This window comes from Lepidochelys olivacea, assembly GCF_965140295.1.
Source record: "Lepidochelys olivacea isolate rLepOli2 genome assembly, chromosome: 1".
In the NCBI taxonomy this organism is placed as follows: Eukaryota; Metazoa; Chordata; order Testudines; family Cheloniidae; genus Lepidochelys; species Lepidochelys olivacea.
In genome coordinates this window covers 8,084,656-8,102,602 of record NC_140411.1, presented here as the reverse complement: position 1 = coordinate 8,102,602, position 17,947 = coordinate 8,084,656, and the positions used below count along the sequence as shown (strand labels likewise).

At 44.8% G+C, this 17,947-nt stretch overlaps 1 protein-coding gene across 1 annotated transcript; it reads right to left on the bottom strand.

The window, feature by feature from the left end:
• Positions 1–16,640: 16,640 nt before the first annotated feature.
• LOC311513596 (olfactory receptor 51G2-like) lies at positions 16,641–17,576 on the bottom strand (the record flags this gene model as incomplete). The annotated part of the gene is made up of 1 exon (XM_084615527.1): positions 16,641–17,576. One exon carries the CDS (start codon positions 17,574–17,576, stop codon positions 16,641–16,643), a length of 936 nt encoding a protein of 311 aa, XP_084471653.1.
• Between the last annotated feature and the right edge of the window lie 371 nt (positions 17,577–17,947).

Genomic DNA, 17,947 nt, shown 5'->3' with positions numbered 1-17,947 from the left:
GAGAGGGGAAGGAACCTTGACACAGACAGACACAGACCCTTTGTTTTTCTCCCTCCTCCCAGCTTTTGAAAGTATCTTGTCTTCTCATTGGTCATTTTGGTCAGGTGCCAGCAAGGTTACCTTTAGCTTCTTTACCCTTTACAGGTGAGAGGATTTTTCCTCTGGCCAGGAGGGATTTTAAAGGGGTTTACCCTTCCCTTTATATTTATGACAACTCCTTTTTCCTGATCATTTACGAATATGTTGAATAGTACTATGCCAATTACAGACCCCTGGGGACACCACTATGTACTTCTGTCCGTTCTGAAAACTGATCATTTATTCCTACCCTTTGTTTCCTATCTTTTAACCAGTCACCAGTCCATAAGAGAACCTTCCCTCTTATCCCATGACTGCTTTCTTTGCTTAAGAGTCTTTGGTGAGGGACCTTGTCAAAGGATTTTTAAAATCTAAGTACACTTCATTCCCTGGATCCCCTTTGTCCACATTCTTGTTGACCCCCTCAAAGAATTCTATAGATCGGTGAGGCATGATTTCCCTTTAGAAAAACCATGTTGACTATTCCCCAACGAATTGTGTTCATCTCTTTGTCTGACAATTTTGTTCTTTTCTATAGTTTCAACCAGTTTTCCTGGTACTGAAGTTTGGATTACCAGCCTGTAATTCCCGGGGTCACCTCTGGAGCCCTTTTTAAAAATTGGCATCAAATTAGCTACCCTCCCGTATTTGGCACAGAAGCTGATTTAAATTACAGGTTACAGACTACAGTTAGTAGTAATGAAATTTCACATTTGAGTTCTTCAGAATTCTTGGGTGAATACCATCTGGTCCTGGTGACTTATTGCTGTTTAGTTTATCAATTTGTTTCAAAACCTCTTCTAATGACACCTCAATCTGGGACAGTTCCTCAGATTTCTCACCCAAAAAGAGTTGCTCAGGTTTGGGAATCTCCCTCACATCCTCAACCGTGAAGACCAAGGCAAAAAATTCATTTAGTTTCTCTGCAATGGCCTTATCATCCTTGAGTGCTCCTTTAGCACCTCGATTGTCCAGTGGCCCCACTGGTTGGTTAGCAGGCTTCCTGCTTCTTATGTACTTAATTCTTTTTTTGCTGTTACTTTTTCAGTCTGTGTCGAGCTGTACTTCAAATTTTTTTTTTTTGGCCTTCCTAATGATATTTTTACACTTCATTTGCCAGAGTTTATGCTCCTTTCTATTTTCCTCACTAGGATTTAACTGTCCCTTTTAAAAGGATGCCTTTTTGTCTCTCACTGCTTCTTTTACTTTGTTGTTTAGCCATGGTGGCTCTTTTTTTAGTTCTCTTACTATGTTTTTTAATTTGGTGTGTACATATACATTGATCCTCTATTGTGGTGTCTTTTAGTAGTTTCTATGCAGCTGGCAGGGATTTTACTTTTGGTGCTGAACCTTTTAATGTCTGTTTCACTAACCTCCTCATTTTTGTGTAGTCCCCCTTTCTGAAATGAAATGCTACAATGTTGGACAGCTGTGGTGTTTTCCCTGTCATAGGGATGTTAAATTTAATTATATTATAGTCACTATTAACAAGCGGTCCAGCTATATTCACCTCTTGGACAGGATCCTGTGCTCCACTTAGGACTAAATCAAGAATTGCCTCTTCTCTTGTGGGTTCCAGGACTAGCTGCTCCTAAAAGCAGCCATTTAAGGTGTCAAGAAACTTTATCTCTGCATCCCGTCCTGAAGAAACATGTACCCAACATGTACCAATATGGGGATAATTGAAATCCCCCATTATTATTGAGGTTTTTATTTTAATAGCCTCTCTAATCTCCCTGAGGATTTCACAGTCACTATCACCATCCTGGTCAGGTGATCGGTAATAGATCCCTACTGCTATATTATTATTAGAGCCTGGAATCACTCTCCATAGAGATTCTTTGGTACAGTTTAGTTCATTTAAGATTTTTACTTCATTTGATTCTACATTTTCTTTCACATACAGTGCCATTCTCCCACCAGTATGACCCGTTCTGTCCTTCTGATAGATTTTTGTACCCTGGTATTACTGTGTCCAATTTATTATCTTCATTCCACCAGGTTTCTGTGATGCCTGTTATATCAATATCCTCATTTAATACAATGCAATCATTTAATACTCTAGTTCACCTATCTTATTATTTAGACTTCTAGCATTGGTATATAAGCACTTTAAAAGCCTGTCTCTTTTTGGCTGTCTCCCATTACATGATGTACTTGAATGAGACTTTTTTTCATTTGACTGTTTCTCATCAGATCCTGCTTGTATTTTATCATCTTTTATCCTCTTCTTACTAGAACACAAAGAATCTCCATTAATAGATCCTCCCCTAAGGGATGTCTCTGTCCAAACCACGTGCTTAGAATCATAGAATCATAGAATATCAGGGTTGGAAGGGACCCCTGAAGGTCATCTAGTCCAACCCCCTGCTCGAAGCAGGACCAATTCCCAGTTAAATCATCCCAGCCAGGGCTTTGTCAAGCCTGACCTTTAAAACCTCTAAGGAAGGAGATTCTACCACCTCCCTAGGTAACGCATTCCAGTGTTTCACCACCCTCTTAGTGAAAAAGTTTTTCCTAATATCCAATCTAAACCTCCCCCACTGCAACTTGAGACCATTACTCCTCGTTCTGTCATCTGCTACCATTGAGAACAGTCTAGAGCCATCCTCTTTGGAACCCCTTTCAGGTAGTTGAAAGCAGCTATCAAATCCCCCCTCATTCTTCTCTTCTGCAGGCTAAACAATCCCAGCTCCCTCAGCCTCTCCTCATAAGTCAGGTGCTTCTCTGCACCTGTCTGCTTTCCCCCAGCCCTTAGTTTACAAACTGCTTTACGACCTTTTTAATGTTAAGTGCCAACAATCTGGTTCCATTTTAGTTTCCATTCACTCTATTAATAAGCTTACGTTGTATAGATCCCTATGCAGGGCAAGAGAGAATAATTTTAGGTTTATACTCCGGGAGGAGGTGAGCCTGGGAAGCTGGGAAATTGGGTGATGTCTGCTATTTGTAGCTGGGTGGTTTAGGAAAGCCCTCAGGAAGCTCAGTTTGGGTGTGTGGCGCCATCTGCTGATGTGTTGGGTGATCACAGGGCCTGGGAAGGTGGAATCACCAGCAAAGCAGGGTGAAAAGGGCCAGCCCAGCTGGGTGGTTACAGGGGAACAGCAGTTCCCACGGTTCCCAGGCTACACCCTAAGGGTGACAGCCTGTCACACTCATACCCTCTGGAGCCCAAATAAGGCCCCCAGGCACCTGTCATGCAAGCACTTGGGAGGGACTATAGCTCAAACAAATGATCCAGATGTAGCCATTGTTTGATTCCTTTACCACCCTGTTCTCACCCCAGCAGGGTACACCTACCTAAAATACCACTACACTGAAATGGCCCCAGGGCAACAGATTAGGGAAAATCTGTGGCTGTTCCCTAAATGTGGGATAACATGGGAGATTAACTGCAGGTCATTTTGGCCCTGGGAGCGGTGAAGGAATCACACAGTGAGTGGAGAAGTCCCATTCTCCCACTTCTGCCGCAGGATAGCACATCACGTTTCCGCATCGATTTCTGAAAGGTCAGCACAGTATTGAAATGTGATGCTTACCCAATGCAGAGAGTAGATGAACCATAAGAACAATTTGAGCTGCCAGATACATATCCAATTTAGATCTCACAAAGGGATTCTGACAAATTCCATTGATGCCACAAGCCTGGGAGAAGAAAGCCTTTTCCACACCCTTCAACTTGAATCAATTCAGGAACACATCATTCGGCCTCCACAGCATGGCAGTGACTTTTCAGAGGCTAATGGAATGGCTATTACAATTGCATGGGTGGTATGCAGTGCCACGCTACTACGATCAATTGAAAATGGTTTTTTGGTCCTGTATCTTGTGGCAGCATTCCCACACAGAGTGCAGATGGCAGCACATTACACCCAGAAAAAAAAATTGTCAATTCCTAGGCTAAAGACACTGCAAAACTCAGTTTGGCCTGACAATCTGAGCCTCTGGTATCAGCGAATCATTTCTTCACTCCCAGGGGAAGGTTCTCAAGATGAAGATCTCCAGGGTCAGTTTTCTGCTCTTCCCGCTGATCACAAAGCCGAGGGAATGGTCTGGGACTTCTGGTGAATCTGAGAGTCCAAAGGGACTATACAGGGGAATCATAAAGGTCGCTGTCCAGCACGCTGAGTGTCAGATATGTGAGATTCATACACTGATTCTCATGGCTCCACCTCCCTTTCGTGGTAAGGAGACTGCTGAGTGGGATTTCAGTGAGTTGCCTCTTTCTTCATTAAAGTTAGTGGTAAGTGTTCAGAGTTCAAGGTTCAAGTCAAGAACCATCTGTGCAGGAATTCACCAGCACAGTGACTTGAGCTCTTTCGTATCGTGAGAAATACCAAGGGATTTACCTGGTAAAATTGTAACTACAATTATATTGGAAATAGTTTAGACAAATATTTGGTTTTAAGATCAGTTCCTTGTCTCTTAGTGTGTCCTTCTAGCTGTCTCAGTACCTTCCTTTTTTTTGGGCGGTGTGTTTTTTCCTCTGGTTTGCTCGAGGAATTTTCCAATTCAACACCTTCACTGCCCTGTTAGGTAGTGCAGCCAAAGCCTCTGCAGTGCGTATCTGTGTTACCAGAGGGCTCACAACAAGAATGGGTTGTACACTGGCCAGATTCTGCTCTCATATTCTGCCTTCACTTGATCACTCCAGATTGACACTGGCTTCCCTGAGAACAAAATCAGGGGCCCTGTGTTTTGAAATCCCCATCTTTCATACCGAGACTTAGAACGACACATGAACTGCAGGTCTGCCTTCAGACTAGTTCAACACCCTAACAGAATAGCCATCTCTGTAGCAGGACCCGAAGGCATGATTTTTGCAGCTAGAAGCTGAAAGTTAAACACTAAGGGTGAAATCTTGGACCCACTGAGACCAATGGCAAAACTCCCAACATGGCCAAGCATTCACTGTAAATCCACATGTAGAGACAAAAATAAAATGGACTTATTTACATTCACCATGAGCCTCCAGTGATTTCAACTGGAGTTGTCCTGTGGGTCATCTCATTTGGACCAAAGAAGACCTGGCAAGAGAGTTGCTGAAATCTCAAACTCACAGGCTTAGCGGTTCAGAACAATCAGGATAACAATTTTTTTCAGGGAGGAAGAAGGGTCTGCTCTCTCCATGCTCCTGCATCTCTGAATCTGGAGAGGGTGAGAAGCACCAAAATGCAATAAAAATAAAAGTATATAAAAGCATGTTTCTGGCTTAGAGGAAACCTGGTGGTGTTGGAAATCTCACAAGGGGAGGTCAAGCAATGCACAGTGTGTGTGTGTGGAGGGGGGCGAGTGACGTGCAATATCCAGATCACAGTGGTGCAGAGTCCTGAAACTGGGTGAAGTAGGGAATGCGTATCCTGCCTAATGCACAGACCAAAGAGGTGTAACAAGACCTCCTGGGCAGGGGGGTGTCTCAGACTGTAACGTAATGTGGACCACACTGTAGCAGTTTGTCTCTGACACCTTCCCCTCTCTGGACCATCCCTCTTGTTGTGAGAAACCCCACTACAGCTTGTGGTAACATCAGCAATTGCCAACACAGAAAAGCAGCCTCAGGAAGGGGTGTCTGGGTTTCTAATGGGCTGCAATACTTTAAAGCTTTGTGTCGTTTTGAGGAACAGTTATTCACGCTGGCTCCTTTTAGTCTCCATGTCCTCTCTCTCTCCCACCGAGTCTCTCCCTCTCTGCTTCCCTGCACAGGCTGAGCTGCTCCTGGGGTTCCTCTCATCCCTGGAGGGGCAGTTCAGGCTGATCTCCCCCTTTTCCCCAGTGCAGGCAGACACTGAGTTTAATCTAGTCTGAGGAGACATTTCTGTGAGCAGTTGCTGTGGGGTCTGGCACCTGGTTTTGGTCCTGGGTGAGGGGTATAACTGTGTGGCAGGGCTGGAAGTTGTGTGGGTGGGGGACCTACATCGACAAGTGGCCAGCACTGAAAGTTATGAAGGCAGGGAGCGGGGTGTACATGGACAGGTGGGCAGTGCTGGGGGGTTTGGGGCAGGGAGGGATGTGTACACAGGGAAGCAGGCAGTGCTGATGGTTGCGGGGACAGGCAGGGCGTGTATAGGTATAGGCAAGCAGTGCTGGGGGTGGTGGGGGCAGGGAGCAGCATGTACATGGACAGGTGGGCAGTGCTGGGAGTGGTGGGGGCAGACAGGGGGTGTATACGGATGGACAAGCAGGCAGCGCTGGGGATTCTGGGGCAGGCAGGGGTACATGGACAGGTGGGCAGCACTGGGGGTGGGGGCCCGGAGTGGCATGTACACAGACAGGCAGGCAGCGCTGCTGAAATTACATTTTTCGTTCTGATTGTTGGTCCAAGGCCAGCGGTGGGACTTTTCCTGGCACTGAGTCCGTGCGGGCAGGTCTCAGGGTCTCTTTGCCCTGGCAAGCCACAGAACTGCAGCATGGGTGTCCCAACCTTCACTCAGGTTTGTTTCCAACTGTTGTTGTTATGTAATTTCAGGCCTTTCACCAGTGGAAAGAACCATTGATCTTTGCGTGACACTGAACGCCATATTCTTCATTGTGACATTATTATAACATGGTTATAACATAACGATGATACATTCACAGAAACTCCCTCAAGACTCTCACTAGGTGTGCTGGGAGTTCACTGAGAACAAACCCCCTGCCAGAGAAGGCTTCCCTCCATAGTCCGCCCTCTCTAACAGTAATAGAGAGATATGCACAGCTGTCCCCCCGGTCCTTCCCTGCCAGGTACTATTCACTTACTCTGGGTTAATTAATAAGCAAAAGTGATACTATTAAGTATAAAAAGTAGGATTTAAGGGGTTCCAAGTAATAACAGACAGAACAAAGTAAGTTACCAAGCAAAATAAAACAAAACACACAAGTCTAAGCATGGTTTCAGAGTAACAGCCGTGTTAGTCTGTATTCGCAAAAAGAAAAGGAGTACTTGTGGCACCTTAGAGACTAACCAATTTATTTGAGCATGAGCTTTCGTGAGCTACAGCTCACTTAAGCATGATGATGATGATGATGGCCGATCACTCGTTACCGAGTATGATCATCTTCCATGGAAATTATGGGTCCTCAGGTGGCTAATAAGGCCAATCCTTGAACCACAAGTTCTATTACAATGAGGGCAGATGTTTTCAGGCTCAGCGGGAGGCTGTTGACCATGACTGGAAGCCAGTCTCTCCTTCCTCCTGTGCCTCTTGTCCTCTTCAGCTTGTCGGTGAGCAAGTTCAAAATGCAGGGGACCATCACGTAATACTTCACTCCCTTTTAAGCGATCCTGGGCAAGTGTCTCCCAAGTGTCAATATTACACTTTTTTCGGTTGTCCTTCCGCAAGTCCCTGTAATGCTTCCGTTGTCCACCCACGTTACAGAACCCTTCTCTCAGCTGAGAGAACAGGACCTGTTTTGAGAGGCGATGGTCTGGCATCCGGACAACATGACCAGTCCAGAGGAATTGCTGATGGATGGTCATTGCCTCAATACTGGTGGTCTTTGCCTCTTCCAGGACAGTAATATTGTCTCAGTAGACACTGTGCCTGTCTTCCCATTTGATCTTCAGAATCTTTCGAAGGAAGCATTGATGGTGCCTCTCAAGGACTTTCAAGTGGTGACTATTGGTTGTCTAAGTTTCAGACCCATACAACAGTGTTGGGAGACTAATGGCTTGATAAACGAGAAGCTCGGTGTCTGTTCGAATGTTGTGACCTTCACAGACCCTGTGCCATAAACGAGAAAAAGCTATGCTGGCACAGCTCAGGCGGTGTTGAATTTCTGTATCAACATCTGCCTTGGATGAGAGATGACTTCCAAGGTAGAGGAAACGATCAACATTCTCCAGTGCCACTCTGTTGATTCTGATAGATAGGGCATGGGTTACCTCATTTGGAGAGGGCTGATAGAGCACTTTAGTCTTCTTGATGTTAAGAGTGAAACCAAGACATGCGTAAGCATTGGCAAACACATTCAAGATAGTTTGAAGATATTTCTCAGAGTGGGCAAAAATTGCATTGTCATCAGCATACTGAAGTTCCACAATAGATGTTGTGGAGATCTTACTCTTGTCTTTCAGCCTGCTAAGCCTGAACTGCTTTCCATCCATTCCATAAATGATTTCAACGCCAGCTGTAAACTTCCCAGCAATTAGGTAAAGAATGATGGCAATAAAAACTGCAAACACAGCTGGAGCAATGATACAGCCCTGTTTGACTCCTGTTTGTACTTTGAAAGGTTCACTCTGGGAGCCAGAACAGTCACTTTCATGTTATCATGAAGCAATTTTAGGACATTGATGTATTTGTCAGGACATCCAGTCTTAGAGAGTACAGTCCAGAGGGCCTGGCGATTCACCGAGTCAAAGGCCTTAGTTAGATCAATAAACCATGTACAGTGGTTGGTTTTGCTCCCAGCACTTTTCTTGCAGCTGCTGTGCTGTGAAGATCGTACCTGCTGTTCTATAACATGGTTGGAAACCACTCTGTGACTCTGGTAAAATTTCTTCTGACAGGGGCAGAAGGCGGGTTGCAAGGTTCCACGCCACAACTTTGCCTGCAATGGCTAGGAGGGAGACACCGTGATAATTTCCACAATCTGTTTATCCCCTTTCTTGAAGAGGGTGACAATCAAGACATCCCTCATTTCACTGGGTATCTCCTCCTTTATCCAGATTTTAAGGATATGCAGATAAAACTGCCACATTAGCTCTGGTCCACCATCTTTAAAGATTTCAGCAGGGATCCCATCTAAACCTGCTGCCTTGTTGTTCTTCATCTGTTTGGTAGCATTGTGTACCTCATACAAATTGGGAGGGTCTCCGAGCTCATCCCTAAATGGTTGTTGAGGGATTTGCGGAAGGACTTGATCTGCAAACATAGAATTATGGTTAAGGAGATCTTCAAAATGTTCTTTCCAGCAAGAATTGATAGCTTTGTTGTCTTTCAGAAGTGTAGTTCCGTCCTTAGAGTGAAGAGGATTCATACCATGACAAACTGGCACATAAACAGCGTTGGTGGCACTAAAGAAACCACATGTATTGTGGATGTCCGGAAGATGTTGGAGTTCTTGTGCTTTCTCAGTCCACCATTTGTTCTTGAGTTCTCTGGGTTTTACTTTGGACTTCCGCCCTCACCTTGGCATGAGCGTCTCTCTTTATATTGCAATTTATGTTGTTCTGCCAAGCACAAAATGCCATTCTCTTATCATAGTTGCTCAATTTCAGCATCATTCTCGTCAAATTAGCCCTGATGTTTTCTGGTTTGGTAGCATATGGTTACCTCACAGGCATTGATGATTACTGCTTTCATCTGGCTCCAGTATTCCTCAATTTATTCTGGAAACTTTGATGGGAGCTTTTCTTCTAAGACTGCTTGGAAGTGCTCATGCTTAATAGCCCTTCAACTCTTGGGATTCTAGGAAACTGAATACAGGTAAATCTCACCCTCAGAGATGTTCCAATAAGCTTCTTTCACAGACTAGACTCCTTCCTAGTCTGGGCCCAATCCTTTTCAGACCAACGTTGTGGTTTATGGCCTGGGTCCAGCAATCACTCACACCTTTCTGCCACTTATCCATCTCTTCAGGACTACAGGCACGGTTTAGAGAGCAGGGTGACTGGGTGGTTGCGGGGCTGGACAGGACTGCTCTGGTGCCTCTCCCTCCAAGGGAGAGTGCTGGTGCTTAACCAACTGGTCCTGTCCATGCTCTGGCACCATCTCACCCATGGTCTTGTCAAACACTGCAGTTTATTAGATTTAAGCAAACACAGACATAAGCAAAAGTTATAGAACATCCCAGATATTTGCCTACATTCTGAGATGATATTGATAATCTACTATGGGTCAGTGTTAGGATATAGATATTCAGGCCTGTCTGCAAAGGCCTGTACTTTAAGAATTTAGGTGTATTCTTATCGCTTGGCTAGTTATAGAGGTATAAAAGAAAGAAAGAATCAAAATCACTGTCTGCTGGTGTAAGGGCCTTCCTTCTCTTACTGTGACAGTCTGAGGCCCTGTTCTTAGGCTAAGGCCTTTGGCTAAGCAGCAGAGGCAGCCATAAGCTAGGAAGCGAACAGTCACATCCTCACATTCCAAACTAGTCACATTGAAATAAGGTGCTATTGGGCTGTTAGGCACTATCAGGACAGGATTGTATTCCTATCACCTCCAGAGAAAGGGAAGTGCCTAGAAAATGTAAAAGGAAACTTAGTTTGACAGCATCCTGTCTGGCAAGAACTCACTTATCAATACTGGGATGTGAAATCCTCACTTCTGTATTGTCTTGTCGTTATAGTTCCCACTTTGCTATTGTTTGTCTGTATAATCTCTGTCTGGTTCTGTGATTGTTCCTGTCTGCTGTATAATTAATTTTGCTGGGTGTAAACTAATTCAGGTGGTGGGATATAATTGGTTACATAATCATGTTACAATATGTTAGGATTGGTTAGTTAAATTTCAGGAAAATGATTGGTTAAGGTATAGCTAAGCAGAACTCAAGTTTTACTATATAATCTGTAGTCAATGAGGAAGTGACTGGGTGTGGGTAGGAGGGTGTGTGTGTGTGTGTGGGGGGGGGGGAGATGGGAACAGGGAATGGGGGTAAGAAAATTGGAATCATGTTTTGCTAAAGGGGGAAATGGGAACAGGGAATGGGAGTAAGGAAGTTGGAATCCTGTTTGGCTAAGGGCAGGAATGGGAACAGGGACACAGGTGTAAGTGGTGTCAGAGCTGGGAAGGAGGATACTAAGGAAGGAAACTGGAATCATGCTTGCTGGAAGTTCACCCCAATAAACATTGAATTGTTTGCACCTTTGGACTTCGGGTATTGTTGCTCTCTGTTCATGCGAGAAGGACCAGGGAAGTAAGTGGGTGAAGGAATAAGCCCTCTAACAGGCAGCACTGACCAAACGCCTCCCTGCTGGGGAGTAAAGATGTCCAGAAAAACGTGTCCCCCAGGATAGCTCAAGAATACACTATATTAGCTAATCTTTTATAACTAACTTCTGCAAAACACATAGTTCATAATGGCCCCTGCTAAAGCATCTCTTTTCTAACTTTCAATAAACTTTTAATGTAAGAGCATCTAGATAAAAGGTTTTCCAAGCACCAAGGTTTCAGTCTCAGTTGTTTACTTGTCTGTCCCCTCCTCCCATTCTGATTAGTAAAACCTGCCAGCTAGATATGACCTTGCTTCTGAAAGCCTGTTTTCAAATGAACCCTTCACGATGTGGTATTCTAGATCATTAATTCATGGTGGCTGAATGCGCACAATATGGTTACAATTGAGTTGATCACATTCTGGGGTACACACCCCACAAACCCAGGACAACAAGAGCAGTGCTGTTAGTACCACATCCTGTGTAGATTTAACAATTGTCAGTGATGGAGAATCTGCCACATTCCTTGGTAAATTGTTCCAATGGTTAATTGCCCTCATTGTTTAAAAAATTATGTCTTAGTTCCAGTCTGAATGTGTCTAGCTTCAACTTCCTGCCATTGGATCCTGTTATAACTTTCTCTGCTAGATTGAAAAGCCCATGGTTAAGCCTCTGTTCCCCAGGCAGATACTTACAGCCTGTGATCAAGTAACCCCTTCACCTTATCTTTGTTAAACTAAACAGACTGAACTCCTTCAGTCTCTCACTGGGAAGCAGGTTTTCTAATCCTTTAATCATTCTTGTGGCTCTTCTCTGAATTCTCTTTAATTTATCAACATCCTTGAATTTTAGACACCAGAACTGGGCATAATATCCCAGAAGTAGTTGCACTAGTGCCAAAGATAGAGGTCAAATTAACTCATTGCTCCTACTCATGACTCCCCTGGTTATACATCACTGATTGCACTAGCTTTTTCAACCATAGTTTTGCATTGGGAGCTAATGTTCAGCTGCTTATCTACTATGACCCTGTAGCGATGTGAAGACTCACTGGTGCGGCGCCTCCTGCTGATCTTCCTGGGAATTAGCTCAATTAGAGCCTGGAGAGCCCTCTGCAGGCTGGTGGCTCGCCTGCCTCAGGCCCCGTGTCCCTCCTGGACCCCAGTACCCCTTTATCTTGGGGTTCTGCCCCAGCAGTACCCCCATGTTCTGGGTCTCCCCTTCCAGGGGAACCCTCAGCCCTCTTGTGACGTTATGAGTGTAATATATCTCATTGAAAGGTGACAGGGCCAGAAAGTGTTAATTAACTCTCAGACTGACCTGACCTATGGCCGAACTTTAACGACTGGTTAGAAAGATCTGTAAATGAATAGAGCTTTGAAATGCAGCCTGTATTTTTAGAGATAGAAGAGTAGATGTTTGCTCAGATCTTGTGATGTAAGCAAACAAGTCTTGTCTATTGCTATAGTTTTGATTCAAAGATCAAAAAAGGAATATTAACATTTAGGAAGATACTTGAGTGAAATAGTATTATTGTCTATGTCTCTTTGAGGTTGTGATAACCTGTGTCTGAACTGTTTAATGGATAATTTATTCTGTGCTAATTGCCAGGATGTTTGGAAGAAGAAAAGTTAAGCCTATTGTTTTCTCAGGCCAAATGGCTGGAAAATGTACAAAAACCTTGGGACACGATCTTTCTTCACCTCAGATCTGTTTTGGGTTTCAAGAGGGGGAAACCGTAAGCCATAAGGATTGAGATCCCCCGTCACTGACTGAAGTCACAGTGAATATGGACACTAGACTATAACCTATCGACTATTTCTAAAAGAACTTTTGGCAACTGCAAGCTCAGTTCTGCTATATAGCTGAACCTCAAGAATTGAACTCAAGTCTGTATGTATATTGATCTTTTAACCAACGCTCTCTCTCTCTTTTCTTTTTCAATAAATTTTAGTTTAGTTAATAAAAGAATTGACTATAAATGTGTATTTGGGGTAAGATCTAAGTTATTATTTGACCTGGGTCTGGGGCTTGGTCCTTTGGGATAGAGAGAACTTTTTTTCTTTTATTGGGGTATTGGTTTCCATAACCATTTATCCCCTTAACGAGTGGCACTGGCGGTGATACTGGGAAACTGGAGTGTCCAAGGGAATTGCTTGTGAGACTTGTGCATAGGCAGTGGGGTAAATCATAGAATAGAATCATAGAATATCAGGGTCAGAAAGGACCTCAGGAGGTCATCTAGTCCAACCCCCTGCTCAAAGCAGGACCGATCCCCAATTAAATCATCCCAGCCAGGGCTTTGTCAAGCCTGACCTTAAAAACTTCCAAGGAAGAAGATTCCACCACCTCCCTAGGTAACACATTCCAGTGTTTCACCACCCTCTTAGTGAAAAAGTTTTTCCTAATATCCAACCAAAATCTCCCCCACTGCAACTTGAGACCATTACTCCTTGTTCTGTCATCTGCTACCACTGAGAACAGTCTAGAAAGCCATCCTCTTTGGAACCCCCTTTCAGGTAGTTGAAAGCAGCTATCAAATCCCCCCTCATTCTTCTCTTCTGTAGACTAAACATCCCCAGTTCCCTCAGCCTCTCCTCATAACTCATGTGTTCCAGTCCCCTAATCATTTTTGTTGCCCTCCGCTAGCAAACCAAACCAAACCAAAGTCCTCTCTGTCTGGCTTGTTTGGTTTGCCTTAGAGGTGGAAAACTCCAGTGTTGGGCTGTAACCGCCCTGCTTGAAGCAATTTATCCTGAATTGGCACTCTCAGTTGGGTCCCACCAGAACCAGCATGGTTATACCTCTATGCCCACCTTGCCTCAGTGGCTACTGCCAGTCATCATCTAGTTCCTGCTCACTGGGGCAGACTGAAGTGTGTAATGGCCACTCATCATTGGCAAGGGGTTAGGACCTGCTGCCTTTACCTATCCCCTGTGCAGCCCCAGTACCTTTTGTAGGCCATCAACAAGGCCTGCAGCCTGAGGGTTTACGAGTCTGGAGCTCCTAAGCTCCCTTTCCCTTCCCTAGCACTGCTCCTCTTCAGGTACCTTGCTCCCAGGCAGCTAGCCCTTCCCATTCCAGGGCTAGAGTGAGACTCCTCCAGCTTTTGGCCCACAGCCCTCTTATCAGGGCCAGCTGGGCCCTAATTGAGCTGGCCACCGCTGTGGCTGCTTCCCCAATCAGCCTAGCTTGGCTGCTTTTATCCCCTGCTTACTGGAGTGGGGCAGCCACCCCACTTCAGACCCCAAGTCTTTTTCAGAGTCACTGCTTCCCAGCATTGGGTCCTCCATCTAGTAAGGATGGCCTGCATCTCTTGTTTCTACTGTACACCTTCACATTGAGCCATACCAAAACACCTGTGGCTGCAGCCCATAGGGATTAAGTGAGTTGCCCAAGGTCGCAGAAGAAGTCTGTGGAAGAGCCTGGAACTGAAGCTAGTTCCTCTGACTCCCAGGCCAGCACTTCAACCCTGAACCATCCTTCCTCTCTGGGGCTAGAGGCTGGGGAGGGGGCAGCTGGCAGCTCAACATGCTGAGATTACCAGAGACTCAGGGAATTAAACTCCTGTGACATCACTAAACAGGAACCCAAGAACAATTCCTTTTCCAGACGATAATGCTAAGTTATGCTTTCTTCTGAATCTACTGAGGGACAAATCCATTGGCCAGGGCATGGAGCAGGGGGGTTATAGTGGGCAAGCAACTCCACATGAGCTCCCAGTGTGACCCAAAATGGGTGAATGTGGCCCGTAGGGACATAGGCCTCTAAGGGACCTCCTGGGTCCATGAGCCCAGTCCCCTTTTATGACATGTGACCCCAACATAGTGTTCGGTGCATAAGCCTCTGTAAGCAGGGTCTGAATGAGTTCTCCCCTGACAGCTAGCTGGGAATGAGAGAGTCTTCAAACAGTATTTACATGAACACTCTTGGTTTGCCTAGATATCCAGCAGATAGAGCACTACTGCTCAAAGTGATCAACTTTGGTTGGTCTTAGATTACAAATCACTGCAGTACTGAATGCAGGGGTAATGAAATGTTGTCAATGTTATTGTCTTTATTGTATGAACAAAGGGGAGAGAAACTGTGCTTAATGTCTCCCAAATGAGGGGGTTACGCTCAGCTGAAAGGACCTCGCTAAGCCAGGGACTCAAATGCCAGAGTCCTGTGAGAGGGATGGGGACAGGTTTAACATAGGGTCCCCAGTCTGGTTTAACTTGTTCCTTCCCACTATTCAACGATAGAGCTGAATAGGCTCCATTAAGAGCCTCCTTTTCTTTTAAATACTCAAATGAGAGATGAAATCACTTGTGGGGGTCCAGCATTTGTGACTAACCTCTTAAAAGCTGAAAATATGAGTCAGCAATCCCTAAGTGACTGACCTGCAGAGGTCACAGCAGAGTGGCAAGTGGCACCAGTAGGGACCTGACAGTCGGCTGTATTAATACCCACCACAGGTATTAATACAAACTCTGCATTAATTAATAAGTTAACAGAAGTACAAACAGTAGGATTTAAGTGGTTCCAAGTAATAACAGACAGAACAAAGTGAATTACCAAGCAAAATAAAATAAAGCACACAAGTTGAAACCGAGTACAGTAAGAAAATGATTACAGATGAAATCTCACCCTCAGAGATGTTACAGTAAGTTTCTTTGACAGACTAGTCTCCTTCTAGTCAGGGTCCAGCAATCACTCACACCCCTGTGGTTATTGTTCTTTGTTCCAGTTTCTTTCAGGTATCCTTTGGGGGTGGAAAGGCTATCTCTTGAGTTAGCTGAAGATAAAATGGAGGGGTCTCCCTCAGGCTTAAATTGATTTTCTCTTGTGGGTGGAAACCCCTTCTCTCTCCTATGCAGAATCCAGTTACAAGCTGCAGTTTTCGAGTCACATGGGCATGTCACATGTCCCTGCATGACTCAGAACTTTACAGGTGGCAGCCATTCTTCACATGCTACCTTGAACATCACAAGTAGGCTTTTTATGTGGATTGGAGTCTTCCAAGGTTCCATTGTCAATTTAAATGTTTCTTGATTGGACACTTAACTTGCAAATTCCTTTCTTAAGAAGCTGACCAAATGCCTTACGAAGGCTACTTAAAATCAAACAAGTACACAGCCACTATTCATAACTTCAAACACAATAATGACACATGCATACACATAGGATGAATATATTCAGTAGATCAGAACCTTCACAGGGATATGTTACATGGCATAGGCAGAATCAAACATATTCCAGTTATGTCATATTTACATTCATGAGCACATTTCCAGAAAGCATTATAGGGTGCAACATCAGAATGGTGTCACCAGGCACTGTGGGATACATACTCACAATGCATTGCCCCCGAGAATGGTGCCCTGAATGTGGACACAATCTGTTGACAGAGGGAGCAAATGTAGACTCGCTTTGGCGACTTTGCTTTTGTCAATTTTTTTGTATCGACATAAGTTTCATTGACAAAACTTGGTAGTGTAGATAAGCCCTTTGTAAATAATGCTGACTGCCTTGGTCTCCATCCCGCAGTGAGCTGTCCTCCCTCACTGCCCCTCTCCCATTGCTCCAGACCTTAAACACTGTCTGAACCTCTCTCTACAGACTGGAGATCAGTAGCTCATGTCTTCTCAGATGTAAGGGTCCAACAAGGAATAGGTGGCCCATGTTTTTCATCTCCCAGGTCAGCAGCACTGGAGCCAGCATTGACCTTTCACTTGACGAACACTCTGATTATCCTCCCACGAAGATGTTTGCTATTCACACTGTACACGATTGGGTTCATCAGGGGCGGGACGAGCAGGTAGATGTAGCCCAGGACAATCTGTAGTAAGGGAGAAGAGCCCTTCCCCAATCTGTGTATCAAAGCCAAGCCGATATCCGGTGTGTAGAAGAGCAGGACGGCACAGAGGTGGGAGACGCAGGTGTTCAGGGCCCTGAGGCACTCCGTGTGGGATGCAACACTCAGCACCGTTTTGAGGATCATCACATAAGAGAGGAAGATGGGCAGTAAATCAAACCCCACTGTGGAGGCTGTAAGAAACAAGCCATAGATGTAGTTGACTGTGATATCCGAACAAGCCAGCTTCATGACATCCTGGTGCAGGCAGTAGGAATGGGAGAGGACATTGACTCGACAATATTGGAACCGTTTCAGGAGGAAGGGGAATGGGAATGATACGGCCACCCCTCTTAGCACACATACCAGTCCCATCTTGAATATTCTCGGCAGGGTTAAGATGGAAGCATATCTCAGTGGGTTAGAGATTGCTACAAAGCGGTCAAATGCCATCAACAAGAGTATGGAGGATTCAATGATTGCAAATGAGTGGATGAAGAACAGCTGGGCAAAACAGGTATCGAGGCTGATCTCCCTAGAGTTAAACAAGTACATACCCAGTATTGTTGGTATGGTGGATATCAATAAGCCAAGATCTGTGACGGCCAACATAGAAAGGAAAATGTACATGGGCTCATGGAGGCTTGGATCTATTTTTATAATGAACAGAATGGTTGAATTTCCCAATATTGAAAAAACATAAATGAAGCAGAAGGGGATAGAGATCCAGAGATGGATGTCTTCCTGCCCAGTTATGCCAGTGAGAAGGAACATTGCAGAGTTGAGTTTGGTGTCATTGACAGCTGACATAATGTACATAGCAGGTCCCAAGAGTTTTGGACTTTCCTTCCTGAAAGGAAAAAGAACAGGTGACAAGGTGATATTTAATTGGACATCATTCTGCTCTCTGTGCAAACCTAGAGTCTCCCAGGAGCTCAAGGAAGATCAGCAAAAACATAGTCTTGGATTTACACCATGGTTAAGAAGATAGGCTCTGCCAGACTGGACCTGCAGTCCATCTAGCTCAGTATCCAGTAGCCAGTTCTCAATGCTTCAGTGGAAGGTGGAAGAAGCCCTATAATAGGCAGCTATGAGATGACCTGCTCCCAGGAAAAGGGTCCCTCGACGCCCACTAGTAAGAAATATTTTGTGGTATAAATCAGGAAGGTTGTGGGCCCTTC